Source organism: Lacerta agilis, chromosome 14 (assembly GCF_009819535.1).
Source record: "Lacerta agilis isolate rLacAgi1 chromosome 14, rLacAgi1.pri, whole genome shotgun sequence".
NCBI classification, from domain to species: domain Eukaryota; kingdom Metazoa; phylum Chordata; class Lepidosauria; order Squamata; family Lacertidae; genus Lacerta; species Lacerta agilis.
Genome location: NC_046325.1, coordinates 40,377,369 through 40,394,641, shown reverse-complemented (window position 1 = coordinate 40,394,641; position 17,273 = coordinate 40,377,369). Strand labels below are relative to the sequence as shown.

Here is a 17,273-nt window from a genome sequence, read left to right as displayed (position 1 = left end):
CCTCTCGGGCTTGCAGATCAGGTGGTCGGCAGTTTGAATCCCCGCAACGGGGTGAGCACCTGAAAGTGCAAGTAGATAAATAGGTACTGCTTCGGCGGGAAGGTAAACAGCGTTTCCGTGCGCTGCTCTGGTTTCGCCAGAAGTGGCTTAGTCATGCTGGCCACATGACCCAGAAGCTGTCTGCAGACAAACGCCGGCCTATAAAGCAAGATGAGCATGCAACCCTAGAGTCGTCCGTGACTGGATCTAACAGTCAGGGGTACCTTTAAGCCCCATTATAGTCAGTTGGTCTTACTCCCCAAAATATGTAAGCATAGGGTAGCTGAACCTCCCATGATATTTAATGACCACAAAATTATTATTAATTAAATTTACATTCCACCTTTCACCTGAAGATCACAGGGTAGTGTACAGTATAAAAACAAAATATAAAACACAACCACCACCACCTAGAGCTATTAAGTTCATAAAAGCGCCAATCATGTTTGCTATGAACCAGAACCAGGTAAATATTTTTAATGACAGCTAGTGTAAGACTGAACCCCAGTTCCTTAAATGCAGCTTCAAAAGCGGACATCTCTAGCCAGTTTTTCGAAATCTGCCCCAGAGCCTTCAATTTTACCGTAAGATTATTATTAAGATTATTATTATTATCAATTATTATTATTATTATCAGATTATTATCTAAAGGCAGCCCTGTTCTGGGAAGTTTTTAATGTTTAATGCTGTACTGTGTTTTTAATGTTCGGTTGGGAGACGCCTAGAGTGGCTGGGGAAACCCAGCCAGCTGGGCGGGGTATAAATAATAAATTATTATAATACAGTATTATTTTTATTATCCTTTGCATTATTCGTTATTGCTTCACAGCCTTAAAACATGGAAAGAGCAACAGTGGCCCACAGTGCAGGGTTGTGGCAAGACACCAATCTTTCTCAGCAACGCAGCTCTCTTCCCCCACCCCACACCAAATTTACAATTCTTCTTCTTCTCTATTTAGATTTGTATACCGCCCTTCCTCCTAAGTTCATACAGGCCGGTTTACAACATAAATAAGCGGGGTAGGGGGGTGGGGGGAAGAAGGGGGTAATAACTAGGGGGGCGCGTTTGGCCTTTTGGACCAAACTTCACGCGCAATTCAAATTGCGCGCAGGCTGCGCGCGCAAAGGCACCATGCAACGCATCGCGGGCTGCAAGCGCAGCAGGCGCGCGCGCACGAGGCGCCCGGGCCCCGGGGTTGCCGTGGAGACGACGGAAGGGGGCGGTGCTTGCGGTTTTTAATTATTGGTTCATATATTTATTTATTTTTGCCCTGCAATCCTCCCAGTGACGTCGGGCCGGGGCCTCCGCCTTCCCCGGAAGAGAAAGCTTTTTGCAAGGAGCCCGGACCTGATCCGAAGGTATTCGGGTGGGAAGACGAGCCCCACCAGAAAGGAAGGAAGGAAGGAAGGAGGGAAAGAAGGAAGGAAAGGAAAGGAAAGAAAGAAGGGACCCCAGGTCCAAGGAAAGCGGGGAGCTCGCTACCTACCTGGTCCAGCAATTCTCGTTGCTCGAGGGAAGTGAGTATCGCTCGCCAACCGGCTTCCCGGGGAAGGGAGCTCCTTTAAAACTAAATTAAAATGCATTGAAATGAAATACAATGAAATGCGTCTTGGAAATCCCATGAAACACGCTTGAGGTATACCTGAAATTGGTCCCGTAGTTTCACAATAATTCCTTTCGACACAGTTGCTTTTTAATGGATCTCATTAGGTACCTGTGTAAATATAGGAGATATTATTATTATTATTACTATTACAGTACGTTGCTTTCCTCACAAAGGCGACCCAGTGTGACCTACGAAAACAGTATAAAAGCACTGAAATCAGTTATAACAAACGCAACCAACAGGATTGCAATACAACCAGAATTTCCCGGATCTCATTAGGTACCTGTGTAAATATAGGAGGTATTAGTATTATTCTGTTGTTATATTTTGTCCCCATTTGGCTCAGCGCCCCATGCAGGTGAATCGCCCACAGTGCCCTAATTCCAGCACAGGTATTTAGGAACTGGCTGGGCATTCAATCCTGATCCGCTGGTAGCATTATAAGGGTAGCGCCGCACCAATGAAGTCAACAGGGTTTATCTCCCGAGTAACTACATTGCAGGGGGTTGAGCTAGATGACCCTCGGGGTCCCTTTCAGCTCTACAATTCTATGACTGTGAACTGTGGCCACTATCCACTCCACTATATTTCGCTCTTAAGCAACACCCTGGTCTGTGAGAGAATAGTAAACACAACTCACTGCTGCTCTGTTCCTCTGCATATTTGTTCAGGGAGTAAATTCCCCGGAACTGAGTGGAACTTATAAATATGTTTAGGAGTGCGTAGTAAACTTGTCATTTTGGGCTGTTAATAGTGGAGTTTTACTGGTCTGGCTTAGTTGGTTTTTAACTCCCCCCCCCAAAAAAAAAACAGTTGACAACTCCAGTTTCCTTAAAGTCAGTGCTGGATTTACGTATAAGCTAAACAAGTTATAGCTTAGGGCCCCACTCTCTTGGGGGCCCCAAAAAAATTGAAAAGGGAAAAAAACCTGGATATTTCTTAATTGTATTTCAGTTCAACAATTACTTTGATAAAATACATATTTTGTTATGTGCAAATGGCTGTAGATACCTGTTAGGTCCATAAATTACCATATACCATAAAAACAGTGACAATTTGTTGTTGACAAAGGACAGCTGGACATGTTGTTGTTGTCGTTTAGTGGTGTCTGACTCATCGTGACCCCATGGACCAGAGCATGCCAGGCTCTCCTGTCTTCCACTGCCTCCCGCAGTTTGGTCAGACTCATGTTGGTAGCTTCGAGAACACTGTACAACCATCTCGTCCTCTGTCATCGCCTTCTCCTTGTGTCCTCCATCTTTCCCAACATCAGGGTCTTTTCCAGGGAGTCTTCTCTCCTCATGAGGTGGCCAAAGTTTTGGAGCCTCAACTCCAGGATCTGGAGCACTCAGGGCTGATTTCCTTCAGAATGGATAGGTTTGATCTTCTTGCAGTCCATGGGAGCAGGAACCAGCAAGCCACTCCAGTATTCCTGCCAAGAAAACTCCATGGACAAAAACAACAAGCTGGACATATAAAGGACCCCATTACCTTCAGTAGGGGACGCGGGTGGTGCTGTGGGTTAAACCACAGAGCCTAGGGCTTGCTGATCAGAAGGTTGGCAGTTCAAATCCCCGCGACGGGGTGAGCTCTTGTTGCTCGGTCCCAGCTCCTGCCCACCTAGCAGTTTGAACGCACGTCAAAGTGCAAGTAGATAAATAGGTACTGCTCCGGCGGGAAGGTAAACGGCGTTTCCATGCGCTGTTCTGGTTCGACAGAAGCGGCTTAGTCATGCTGGCCACATGACCAGGAAGCTGTATGCCGGCTTCCTCGGCCAGTAATGCGAGATGAGCTCCGCAACCCCAGAGTCGGACATGACTGGACCTAATGGTTAGGGGTCCCTTTACCTTTACCTTTACCTTCAGTAGCTTAGGGCCTCACCAAACCTAAATCCAGCCCTGCTCAAAGTGATTAATATTGGGGCCTCTACCTTATTCAGAGTCGTGACTGGTGCCTCAGCTGGTTACACCTGAAATGTCTTATCTGAACTATAAGCAGCATGCACAGCTTCTGAGATCATTGTCCTCCTCACAGGAATGGATGGGTCAAAGTTACCTGCCTGCACCACACAGGTCAGCTTTGTTTGCCAGCGCTGCAGCCAGCCCCTTAAACTGGACACATCTTTCAAGGTCCTTGATAAAGTCACCATCCAAGAACTGACAGGTAAGAAAAGGAATGGTGAAGAAAGACAGCGGGGAGTACAGGACACAAACGCCAAGCAGGCTGAGCTTTATTTTAAGGCATGGGTAGGCAAACTAAGGCCCGGGGACTGGATCCGGCCCAATAGCTTTCTCAGTCCGGCCCACAGACGGTCCGTGAATCAGCATGTTTTTACATGAGTAGAATGTGTGCTTTTATTTAAAATGCATCTGTCGGTTATTTGTGGGGCATAGGAATTCGTTCATTCCCCCCCCCCAAAAAAAAAATTTAGTCCGGCCCCCCACAAGGTCTGAGGGACAGTGGACTGTCTGAAAATGTTTGCTGACCCCTGTTTTAAGGTATCCTTTCTGTGCCTGAGCTGCAGGCACTGATGTGGAACGCAACATTTCCCAGTGCTTTATTCCTCTGCAGAAATTTTTCTGTTTCTGTATCTAGGTTTATTCCTGCTCATTTTAATGCAGAATTTTGCTATTGTGATATATTTTGCTATTGTGATACACACACACACACACACACACGTATATATATATGCCTGCACTTTTATTTATTATTGCACATGTTATGACTGTTGTTTGTTGCTCTGGGTATTTTTAATAGAAGAGTGGAGTATAAATATATATTATCATTGTCAAGACTATGGAAGTAACTGCATGTAGAGATGGGAAGGCCTGGGGAAAACGCAGAAAATGGGGGGGAACAGTCCCGTCCCCCCATTTCCCCCCTGGGAAATTTTGGGGGGGGGAAACAGTTTGAAATAGTTTGAATATTCCACACACCTTTTTCCCATTTTCCCGTTCCCCTCCCCCCCCTCTAGTATAGTGTACTCTTCTGTTGCTTCAGAACCCTTACAGCTTGTTCCCATATACCTGGCGTGGGAACCTTTGTCCCTCCAGGTGTTACTGAACTACAGCTCCCATCAGTCCAAGCAAGTTTGGTCAATGGCCAGGAATGAGGGGAGTTGTAGTTTGGTAACACCTGGAGGGCCAAAGGTTCATTACACCTCACATACACATTACACAGGAGTCCCACACAGTAGTGAAGTTTTACGCTTGGCAATTATTTCATTTGTCTTTTGTCCAGCTCCTCTACTTACTACTGCGCCAGCAAAACTTGGGGACGCCCAAGAGGAAGAGGCAACACTTACAGAGGTAAGGAATTTGGGTCTGACTCCCTGTTTGCCACCTGCTCCTAATAAGTTATGTGCCAAGAAGGAAACATCCCTTATCAGACCTGCTTCTTCTTCTTCTTCTTCTTCTTCTTCTTCTTCTTCTTTTAAATAATTTTTATTGATTTTCTTTTCTCACAACAAATATTCAGTATCATCATTTAACATCCAGTTAAATGGATCCAGTGTGGTGTAGTGGTTAAGAGCTGTAGACTCATAATCTGGTGAACCGGGTTCGCGTCTCCGCTCCTCCACATGCAGCTGCTGGGTGACCTTGGGCCAGTCACACTTCTTTGAAGTCTCTCAGCCCCACTCACCTCACAGAGTGTTTGTTTTGGGGGAGGAAGGGGAAGGAGAATGTTAGCCGCTTTGAGACTCCTTTGGGTAGTGATAAAGCGGGATATCAATCCGAACTCTTCTTCTTCATCATCCATTTTCTAGTTTCCCCCCTCCCTGTTGACTTCCCCAACTTCCATTTCTGGTTTATTACACCAAATGTTACATTCTGCTGTTCATACATAATGTTCTGTTGTCACTAATTATATTTCTTCTCTGTAAATAAAGTTGCAAATGTTTATTTATCAGACCTGCTTCATGGCTTGCCTTGTAATGCGCTACTAGTACGTGTAGGTGGGTGGGCCGATAAAACGGTTGGTGGGCTGATGCGATTCATGCATGCATCTTGCACCACTTCCGGCCGTGGCTGGAAGACTGTGCCAAGGGCATATTGACCAGCTTTCTAGTGTGCACATTTGGGTGTGGATGATGCTCTCTGTCGGGTGTGGACTGATGCTGACTTTCTTTCTCAGGAATTTGTCGAAAACCGCCAGGATGGTGTGTCCCGAAGATTCATCCCCCCAGCCAGGTATTGACTAGGAGTTCTGTTTGTGCCCTGAAAATGCCCCCTTTCAGAGGTTGCAAATGCCCCAGCTGTGCAGCAGCCTAGCCTTGTTGAGGCTACTGCATTTTCATACCCTCTGGGGTCCTCATGCATATATACACACACATCTCTGAAGCAGGACAAGAGTTTTATATGTTCTCCCTGGTCATAGTGGCAAGAGAAGCCTGGATTTTCATACCCTGCTTGCAGGCTTGTTAGAAAGTCAGAAATATGAGCCAGGGACCAATTGGCTGCTTCAACCAAGGTTGTAGTCACCAAAACAGAATGTCTAGTTGCCATTTTGGGGTAAGATGGCTCAAAAGTCTTTATTTTTCAAGTTACAAGTAGGTAGCCGTGTTGGTCTGCCATAGTCAAAACAAAATAAAAAATAAAAAAATTCCTTCCAATAGCACCTTAGAGACCAACATAAGTTTGTTCTTGGTATGAGCTTTCGTGTGCATGCACACTTCTTCAGGTACATACCAAGCTCATACCAAGAACGAACTTAGTTGGTCTCTAAGGTGCTACTGGAAGGATTTTTATTATATTTTTTATTTTGTTTTGACTATGGCAGACCAACACGGCTACCTACCTGTAACTGGAACTAAGGAAGGCTGTGTATCTGAAGAAGCGGGGAGGCAGAAAAAGGTCCCCCTTTCCTTCCACTCCGCAGTTTTAATCTGAAATCTTAGTTGTGGTTCTGCGCCCAGAGCTCAGAAACTGCTCGCGCTAATGAAATTTCCTGTCGCAAAATGCGTCCGGAACAATGGGAGTTTCAGACACTGATCCCAAGGGATTCCTGGGGGGTTGGGCAGACCCAAAGACTTGCAAGGTGAGAGGTGGGGATAAAATATATATTGGACAGTCTTCTCTCTAGCAGCTTGAGTCCCCAAACTAAAGACTGTTATGTGCTTAAACGTTGAGCAAACAGTTCCTCTGCAATCGCTCTCTCGTTGAATACAGAAGCAAGACCTTAAAAATTACAGAGGAACATGTGGGGCTCAAGGGTGAATTGCAGTAACTGAGCATCTCTTGAGTTTTGGGTAAACATCTGTGGGAATGCACGTCATAGCACAACCACCCTGTTTCTTACAGGATGATGTCAACAGAAAGTGCCAACAGCTTCACTCTCATTGGAGAGGCCTCTGATGGCGGCACTATGGAAAACCTCAGCAGAAGACTCAAGGCAAGTTGTCCCTTATCCTTGTGTGCGCTATACATCTATAGGGAAACCTTGGAGATATTTGGGCATTGTCAGGGAAAGAGGGACTACTCGGGAGGAGCAGGGAGAGAGAGAGGAGCAAGCTAGAGCTGGGAGAGAAGATAGCGATTCCTCCAGGGAAGGGGGGGTCACTGGGCTATAGAGAACAGCCACCCATAATCTCCACAGATTCATCTTCCTCCTCCAGCCCCCGTCAGGAAATGTCTCCGGAAGAGAGGGAGATGCCAGGCTTGGGGATGACAGAGCAGAGACCCAGCACCGTCAGTCACAGACAGGAAGATGAGCTGAGGGGGGGTAGGAGGAGACGCAGATGTCATTTTAGGGTGCCGAGCCGTTGGTTGTGTTGGCAGGGGCACAAAAGCCCGCCACTCCGAGAAACTGAAACTGACTGAGCAGTCATGGCTGCAGAGACTCTGTAATTCCTTTATGGACAATAAATAGTTTTAGCTTACCTAAAGGCTTGTCGTTACTCATGAGCAACATCCAAGGGAAGGAGTAAATCCCTGACAGCCATCTTTGAAGTACATAATTCAGCTACCGCTAATTCAGTTCTCTTTACCAAACCTAAGCTGCGGTGGATCCTCATTTGCAAATCTTCCTCCCAAGAGATACATACATACATACATACATACATACATACATACATACATTCTTTTATTCGGCCGTCAGTCAGAAAAAAATACATTTGTACAGAATTAAAAAAAACCTCTGAAGGAACTTTGAGGAAAAAAGGAAAACATAACCCTCAATGGAATGGAGCTAAACAGATAGCCCCATATCAATACAATCAATTAAAATCTTACGGCGCTTAAAAGCTAATTAAAAAAAAGAAAGAAATTTAGCCACCTGGGAGGCTGTATTTCTAGTGACATTGTTCAGTAAGGATAAAACCTGTCTTTCTCTGGATAAAAAAAATTCTTTCCAGTAGCATCTTAGAGACCAACTGAGTTTGTTCTTGGTATGAGCTTTCGTGTGCATGCTTTCGTGTGCTTCTTTGGTATCTGAAGAAGTGTGCATGCACACGAAAGCTCATACCAAGAACAAACTCAGTTGGTCTCTAAGGTGCTACTGGAAAGAATTTTTTTTATTTTGTTTCGACTATGGCAGACCAACACGGCTACCTACCTGTAACCTTTCTCTGGATAGAAAGCTAGATTGACATAAAAGTGGAGCTATAAGGTTTTGCCTGAGTTCTACATAGAGAGGACAAGTCAGAAGAATATGTTCGGTAGACTCAAGAGATACAGTGGTACCTCGGTTTACGAACTTAATCCGTTCCGAAAGTCCGTTCTTAAACCGAGGCGCGCTTTCCCTAATGAGGCCTCCCGCCGCCGGTGCCCTTCCACCATTCGGTTTCCATTCTTACTGTAGACACCGAGGTGTGTTCTCAAACCAAGACACTATTTCCGGTTTTGCGGAGTTTGTAACCAAATCGTTCTTAAACCTGTTCATAAACCGAGGTACCACTGTATATGGCTTCTCCCCATTGTTCCCGGCTTCCAGATGGGCTTTGAAGACTCATCTCTTTCAAATTGCTTTTAGCTGAGATGCCATTTTTTTAGTACAGGAACGCACCTTGTATTGTTGATAGTTTTACTGCTGGGTTCAAATTATGTTCTTAAGGTTCTTGTTATTTATTAATTGTAAGGGATGCCTCACTGGACTTATTTTGAGAATTCTTTTAGCTGCTGTTTTAAATAATGACATTTTACTGCAATGGTGTGTGGTAGTTTTTATGTTTTTTCAGTAATCCACCCTCTGAGGGATTTTGTCCTGACAGGTGGCGTGAACATATTTTTAAAAATCAATTTTATTAAGGGTTTTTGACATATTAAACAGTAAAAAATTATGACAAAAATAATAAAAAGCAACTTATGAAAAGAAAGAAGGAACAAAGGAAATAGAGATGAAACAACTCTTCCTGTCAATTGTTAATACTACTGTTGTTTCTATCATTTAATATAAACACTCCATGAAAATTTCTAGCTGTGCTTAAAATAGCATTTTTCATACTATTCTGCTAGAAGGTATTTTTTTTCACATTTCCATCCCTGATACAACCTTCTTTTGTCAAAAAGTCTAAAATGGCTTCTCATCAATTTCTAGCTTTGGTCTCTCCAGGTTATATTACTCCTAGTGTTGTGACCAGCTCCTCCCCCCCCCTCTCTCTCAATAATGCCATAGTCTAAATGTAATCGAGTGTAGTAGCCCAAATACTTGTGTTTGTGTGTCTGTATGTGTGTGGATTAGGGCAATTCATAAAAAAACTTCTTTTTTTAAACGCCTCCTCCAAAGGTCTTACCTTACTACAGAGCCAGTGTGGTGTAGTAGTTAAGAGTGGTAGACTTGTAATCTGGGGAACCGGGTTCGCGTCTCCGCTCCTCCACATGCAGCTGCTGGGTGACCTTGGGCTAGTCGCACTTCTTTGAAGTCTCTCAGCCCCACTCACCCCACAGAGTGTTTGTTGTGGGGGAGGAAGGGAATGTTAGCCGCTTTGAGACTCCTTCGGGTAGTGATAAAGCGGGATATCAAATCCAAACTCTTCTTCTTCTTCTACACTAGGGATTACATAGCTATATCTGAAATTTCATGCATATCAGTTAATATCTTGACCCTCCTGCACGAAAATAGCTGTTTACTTGGCCGTTTTCCTATGTCGTGAAGGCTTAAATTTCAGTTCAGTGGAGCGGGGTCAAGATATTAACTGATATGCATGAAATTTCAGGTATAGCTATGTAATCCTAGTGTAGTAAGATAAGACCTTTGGAGCAGGCATTTTTTAAAAAAGGTGGGGTTTTTTTAATGAACTGCCCTAGTGTGTATATGTAACACAACATATCAGCTTTGCTAGATGGGTTCCCCCCCCCCATTTTCTTGTTAAAGGTGATCTCCTTTGCTCCAGGTTACAGGGGACTTGTTTGACATCATGTCTGGTCAGACAGATGTGGATCATCCTCTTGTGAAGAATGCACTGATACCCTTCTGGACCAGTTGGACACGCAGCTCAACATCACAGAGATGAATGTCAGAACTACAAGTGAGTGAGAATGAAAGTTCACGGGCACTGCAAGACGGCCACTCTAGCCTATACAATGTTCCTTGCAGCGGAGGAACTTTGCTTCTGTTCCCCCAAGTCATTTCCACTGAAGGAGGCAGTACAGTGGCACCTTGGTTCCTGAGCGGCTTGGCTCCCGAACGCCGCAAACCCAGAAGTGAGCGTTCCTGTTCGCGAACGTTTTTTGGAAGCCGAACGTCTGACGCAGCTTCCGACTGAGTGCTGGAAGCTCCTGCAGCCAATCGGGAGCCGCGCCTTGGTTTTCAAACCGTTTTGGGAGTTGAATGGACTCCCGGAATGGATTAAGTTCAAGAACCAAGGTACCACTGTTTGTGCATTTCACAGCCCTGCCATGCGAGCCTCGGCTTCCAGTGTGGTGTATTGGTTTAGAGCGGTAGACTCATAATCTGGTGAACCGGGTTCGCTTCCCCACTCCTCCACATGCAGCTGGTGGGTGACCTTGGGCTAGTCACACTTCTTTAAAGTCTCTCAGCCCCACTCACCTCACAGAGTGTTTGTTTGTGGGGAGGAAGGGAAAGGAGAATGTTAGCCGCTTTGAGACTCCTTTGGGTAGTGATAAAGCGGGATATCAAATCCAAACTCTTCTTCATCATCATCCACGATGACCATGGAGATAACGACACAGAGCGGTTCTGTGCCTAGCTCCTTGCCTCCCCCTAAATTGCTTCTGCCTCGGGGTTGCCTGCAGGAGATGCTTGGAAATCCTGGAGCAGATGAATGAAGACGATAAGGAGAAGTTGCAGCTAGAGCTGAAGGAATTTGCTCTTGAGGAGGAGAGGCTGATTGAGGAGCTGGAAGGGGTGGAGCAGAAGCGGGAAAACGATGGCTGAAGACTTCGAGAAGGTCAGGGCTGAGGCGGAGAGGCTGGATCACGAGGAAGCTGAGTGAGTATTTGGCTCTTGCCACCGTTAGCATCTCGAAGGCTTGCCTCTTCCTGGCTTAAAACCTGTTGCTGAACCCCACATCTATGTCCACCTCTTTCCATTGCTTCCCATCCCCACTTCTGTCCAGACCACGTATGCAAGAAGTATCTCCCCTCTTCTTGAATATCTTGTGTGGGATCCCTATCTCTGCATCTCTGCTAAACTCCCTCTCTCCCCACACCCCCTTATCTCTTTACTTAGGCCTTATGCTGGCTCTATTGCATTCCATATGAGCTTTAGCCTCCTATCCATGAGGCTTTGCTATAGTAAGGTTCAGGACGCGGTTGGCGCTGTGGTCTAAACCACAGAGCCTAGGGCTTGCCGATCAGAAGGTTGGCGGTTCGAATCCCCGCGACTAGGTGAGCTCCCGTTGTTTGGTCCCAGCTCCTGCCCACCTAGCAGTTCGAAAGCACGTCAAAGTGCAAGTAGATAAATAGGTACCACTCTGGCGGGAAGGTAAATGGCATTTCCATGCGCTGCTCTGGTTCGCCAGAAGTGGCTTAGTCAAGCTGGCCCTAGGCTCTGTGGTTTAACCTACAGCGCCACCCATGTCCCTAACTTACTGGGAGTCAAATACCATCGATACATCATTTTCATATAATTTTCATTCAACGTACAACACAATTTCTCTATCATTGTTTTCATTCCGCTGCTCATAATTTGAACCCTGCCCACCTTTTCATTTGACTGTCAAATATCTTTGTTTTTTACGGGGTGGACGGGGGGAAACGACAGGAGGCTTTGGAATGCACTGGACCAGAAACCCCCTCCCTCCGTCCACATGCGATCCCTGCCTTTTAACCTCATCTTATTCCGATTAAATCTTATCCTCCCCTCCCTCCTGAGAACAGAGATCTTGTTTTCCTGCATGCCGCTGGTCCGATTTCATTCCGCAACCGTATTTGGGGAGGGGCGGTGTGTCCTGGGTCACAGGTGAGTGTAACCTTGTCTCCCTAATGCCCCCCTACCCACGAGCGCAGGTACCAGAAAGAGTACAGTGAGTTCAAGAGGCAACAACTGGAGCTGGATGACGAACTGAAAGTGTGGATAATCAAATGCGCTATGCCCAGATGCAGCTGGACAAGCTGAAGAAAACCAACGTGTCAATGCCACTTTCCATATCTGGTAAGACCAGGAGGCTGGTTAGACTGGGGGAATGCGATGGAGCAGCCGTAGCAGAATCGGGGTGGGGAGAGAGCGCCTTATTTGGCCATGCAGGATCCCCTCCATGGCTGAATTCCAGGTTTTCTGGTCAGCGTTAGAGAGAGAGAGAGAGAGAAAGGAGTGACGGTCTTAAAACTCATTGCAGATGCCGGGCCAGATGCTTGCATCCGTGGTAGCAGTTAACCAGGCTGTCTGTTGTTGTTGTAACTACTGAGAGCCAGTGTGATGTAGCGGTTAAGAGCAGTAGACTCGTAATCTGGTGAACTGGGTTCGTGTCTCCGCTCCTCCACATGCAGCTGCTGGGTGACCTTGGGCTAGTCACACTTCTCTGAAGTCTCTCAGCCCCACTCACCTCACAGAGTGGTTTGTTGTGGGCGAGGAAGGGAAAGGAGAATGTTAGCCGCTTTGAGACTTCTTCGGGTAGTTATAAAGTGGGATATCAAATCCAAACTCTTCTTCTTCTCTTCTTTTCTTCTTCTTCTTCTTCTTCTTCTTCTTCTTCTTCTTCTGTCAGATATCGATAGCCATAGTGAATGAGAGAGGCTTGTCGGGGAATCTTTGTTTCTGGATATATTTATTTACTTTTGGGAAAGTTTTTATTTCATTTATAAATAATGACCTGATGAACTCTCCCTCTTGCTGATAGGCACAGTGGACAGTTTGGCACCATAAACAACTTCCGACTCGGCCGGCTTCCAAGTGTCCCCGTGGAGTGGAACGAGATCAACGCAGCCTGGGGGCAGACTGTGCTGCTCCTCCATGCCCTTGCCAACAAGATGGGCCTGACCTTTCAAAGGTGGGAGCAGAAACGCTGGCATCCTCCCCGTCCCCACACTCCTTTTGGCCATTGAGGCTATAGGAGCAATAAGTCTAATAAACCTGTTACTTAGATTATTAATACCGCACCTTGGAATCAAAAGGATTCTCAATGCAACTTTCCCTTTTCCTTGCAGGTACGCCTTATCCCATACGGGAACCACTCATATTTAGAGTCTCTCACAGACAAATCCAAGGTAAGAGGTTGGGCTCCATATAATCTCAGTCTTAAAACACATCAATGCTTTGGTCTTCTAGAGCAGGGTCAGCAACCTCCGGCCCATGGGCCGGATGTGGCCCATGGAGGCCGTTTAACCAGCCCATGAGCCACCCGCTCGGCAAGTCCCCCGCGTGCTGCCCTAAACCGGCGCAGCGTGGGGACTTGCTGAGTAGTGCCGGAAATGGCCTCTGCGCATGTCCGTGACGCCGGTAATCGCTTCTGCGTAGATGCGATTTTCGGCGTCCGGATATGCGCAGATGCCATTTCCTGTGCCGTGGACATGCGCAGACGCCATTTCCGGTGTCACGCTGCGCATGTCTGGCCCACGGACAATCATCCGTGGGAATGATCCAGCCCATGGCCGGAAAACCTTGCCGACCCCTGTCCTAGAGTGTCCCATCAGTTAAGGCTCAGGATACACTGGTACGAAACCCAAAGAGGCCTCTAGAAATCCAGCATTTCAGGGAGCATTGGTGGAAACAGAAGTGTTAACGGGGAATGGTGCTGGAATTTGAAAACGAAGGTTTCCAAAGTTTATATCCCGTGGTTTAGCCGTCAATCATGTGGCAATAAGGTGGATGTTGGAAATTGGTCCAAAATTCGATTTTCACACAAAATTACTAGGTTGATAGGTAAAAACAAGTGCAGTTTGTTTTCGTTTTAAAAAAAAAAATCACATGGAGAAGATTCAAAGGGCTTGAGGAAAGGTAACTGAAAGGTTTATTGTGTTTGTAAAAGGTAAAGGTACCCCTGACTGTTAGGTGCAGTCACGGACAACTCTAGGGTTGTGTGCTTATCTCGCTCTATAGGCCGAGGGAGCCGGCATTTGTCCGCAGACAGCTTCCGGGTCATTTGGCCAGCATGACTAAGCCGCTTCTGGCGAACCAGAGCAGCTCACAGAAACGTTTGTAGTGATCTCTAAATCACAAGTTTGTAGACACACAAACTGTTTTCATGAGTGACTCCTCTCTTTTCAGCTTGGGAGTACACCCGATTCTGTTTCTTTTACATTTCTCTCTTCTCATTGTTTCTGTGGGGGATTTCTGTGCAATTGCATCAAACCTCAGAAGCACAGATTTCAATTTTCCATTCAATTCTTCATTCTATACAATCAACTTAATTTGACTCTAGTGAGCTTCCAGGAAAAGGGAGCTTTTTTGGGGGGGTGGGCGTACACCTCTATGCACCCTAGCACATGGCTGAAATAATGAGCAAGGGTCCCCTAACCAAAACTTAATGGTACTTACTTTGATATAGACTTGGGTTGAAATAATTGAAAAGAAACTTGTACATCTTGTTTTCCCAAATTCAGTGTGTGGCTCCCTTGAGGGAGCGGGCCCTGCTCTTGTATCTGCATTTGAGAACGTCACAGAAGCTCTTTGTGATTCTGGAATATTTTTCTCTGAAATAATATTATTGAATATGAAACTCGTAATAGGTAACAGCTGCCCCCCACTAGAATAAAGCACTTCTCTCGCTTGTTGGTTCTTGCTGCCCTAGGCTTGGTTAGGGAAACAATCGTGGCAGAATGACACTGAGACTGGCTACAGTCCCATGGGGTTATATGGCGTAATTGAACCAAGGATGGTGTGCCCCCAATTTCCTGGAAAAACAAAGCCGCCCCCTAAAGGTCTTGGGGCAGCTGCAGAGTAATTCCCTTTGTTTCTGGTGTAAGCGTTTGTGTCTTCAAGGAGCTGCCCCTTTACTGTTCAGGAGGATTGCGATTTTTCTGGGACAACAAGTTTGACCATGCCATGGTGGCATTCCTGGATTGTGTGCAACAGTTCAAGGAGGAAGTGGAAAAGGGCGAGACCCGCTTCTGTTTGCCTTACAGGTAATTAAAATCAAAATCAAAATCGCTGCATCAGAAAAATGGATGGAAAGACACGGGTTTCTCTAGACAATAGTTTATCTACTGAAACTGACTAGGGAGAGATATGGGACAAATGAATGTATGTATGCATTTCATGCTAGCACAATTGACTTAAGGATTTCACTGACACGGGCTGTTTCGTGATTAGCGTTTGGCATAGGGCAGGCTTCCTCAACCTCGGCCCTCCAGATGTTTGAGACTACAGTTCCATCATCCCTGATCACTGGTCCTGCTAGCTAGGGATCATGGGAGTTGTAGGCCAAAAACATCTGGAGGGCCGTGGTTGAGGAAGCCTGGCATAGGGCATTAAAATGGAATGTGGCAACAATTGCCCATGAATGTGTTGGTGGACAACAGAGCCACCACGTTTAGAGGCATCAGAGCAGTGAGTTGCCTTAGCTTGGGGTGGAGAACCTCCAGTGCTGCTGGGCTCCCAACTCCCATCAGCTCCACAGCCAGTATGGGCAATGGCCAGGAATTCTGGGGAAAGGTAGTCCGACAAATATCTGGAGGGCCTTGAGTATTCAATGTAGCCATGCTAGAACAGCGCGGAGCAGATGGTCCTTTAGTGCAGTGTTTTTCAACCACTGTTCCTTGGCACACTAGTGTGCCACGAGATGTTGCCTGGTGTACCGTGGGACAAAATTGAAAATTCAAGAGAATTACTTTATATATAGTCAATATATGCACAGAGTTAAATTTTTTAACATTTTCTAATGGTGGTGTGCCTCGTGATTTTTTTCATGAAACAAGTGTGCCTTTGCCCAAAAAAGGTTGAAAAACACTGCTTTAGGTCCTCTGGTGTGATAATTTGTGTGGTCTTATTTTTGCAAGGCAAGGTGGGCAAAGTCTAGCAGCAGCCCACCTGGAGCATATATATATATATATATGCTCTATTAGGTTTGGCTTTTACTTGTTTTGTTCGCAACCTTTCTGGGACTTAACCAGGCCAGTAATTTGCACAGCCTCAAGTTATGACCACACCAGCTTGCAATATAGAAGAGTAAAACATTTTTGTCTTGCCTCATCAACTTACAATGACTGCTCGCTTAGGAAGGGCCCCTCCAAGCTGTGAAGCTGGGGTTCCTGTGTTGTTAAAAAGAGGCGTTATGGGCGGGGGCAGTGTCTTCTAACCACTGTTGTATCCTGCAACCTCACTCCATTCTGCCTACTTCACCCTGCTTCAGAGCTCCCCACTTTGTTCTCATAGCCACTTTCACCACCTGCAAACATCATTAGGGTAAGTCTGCCAGGCTTTGGGGATCCTCTAAAACCAAATGCATCTCTGTTTAGATTCACAAGGGCAGTGTGTCTTGCTGCGTTGCCCACTTCTGCATTTCTAGCCAAGCCTTCTTGGGTGACCTTTTATTTGAAATGAAAGGAAGGTTTTAAGTGCTGTGGTAAAAATGGGAAGAACAGGGCTGTTGTCTAGCAGGAGCCTGACATCACCCGTGCATTTTACAATTAGTAAATTAGAAAAGCAGGGGGCTTGCTCTGTTGACAAACCGAGGTTTGCGATGGTGCCAGCTGCCAGGAGTTTCAGTTTTGGAGCCTGACAAGAATCTGGTGTTCTCCACTGCAGAATGGATGTGGAGAAGGGCAAGATTGAAGACACAGGTGGAAGCGGCGGGTCCTACTCCAATAAAGACTCAGTCTTGAACTCAGAGGAGCAGTGGACGAAAGCACTCAAGTTCATGCTGACAAACTGAAGTGGGTCTAGCCTGGGTCTCTTCCCAGTTCTACAACAAATGACTGTTGTAAGAGAGGAGCACTCCATCCCGTAATGTGTGTATAGTTTGTTTCAAAGATACCAAAACCAGGACTTGGCCCGTGATATCAGTACACCATCACCTTACAAGACCAAAAAACTGCAAAGCACTTTTGTCTTAAAATGTCATTGTCGGGTAATATGAAGCAAAATGGCTTGACAGCATGGTTGGATTTCTGTCGCGGCACAGCCTGCTGCTGCTTTTGGGGAAGAAGCGAACCGGGTCCTGAATAGTTAGGGTGGGCCCACGTACGGCAGTAAAAAAGAGACCCGCTTGAAGACCTCTTAACAGCTTTCAGGACTGGAGTAGTGACTCTACTAAGCTGTAACGTTATTAGAATTGCAGTTTGGTTGCTACAC

General features: G+C 46.1%; 1 protein-coding gene across 1 annotated transcript; it reads left to right on the top strand.

Moving 5' to 3' along the window:
• The first annotated feature begins 1,317 nt into the window (after positions 1 to 1,317).
• Positions 1,318 to 17,124, top strand: BECN1 (beclin 1). The gene is given in 17 exon segments (XM_033169672.1): positions 1,318 to 1,557; positions 3,681 to 3,809; positions 4,887 to 4,954; positions 5,781 to 5,836; positions 6,947 to 7,037; positions 9,976 to 10,027; positions 10,030 to 10,089; positions 10,092 to 10,110; positions 10,838 to 10,964; positions 10,966 to 11,033; positions 12,053 to 12,111; positions 12,114 to 12,173; positions 12,176 to 12,197; positions 12,883 to 13,032; positions 13,190 to 13,249; positions 14,948 to 15,106; positions 16,728 to 17,124. Coding segments are annotated over 14 exon segments (996 nt in total). The 5' UTR covers positions 1,318 to 1,557; positions 3,681 to 3,682; the 3' UTR covers positions 13,227 to 13,249; positions 14,948 to 15,106; positions 16,728 to 17,124.
• Positions 17,125 to 17,273: the final 149 nt, after the last annotated feature.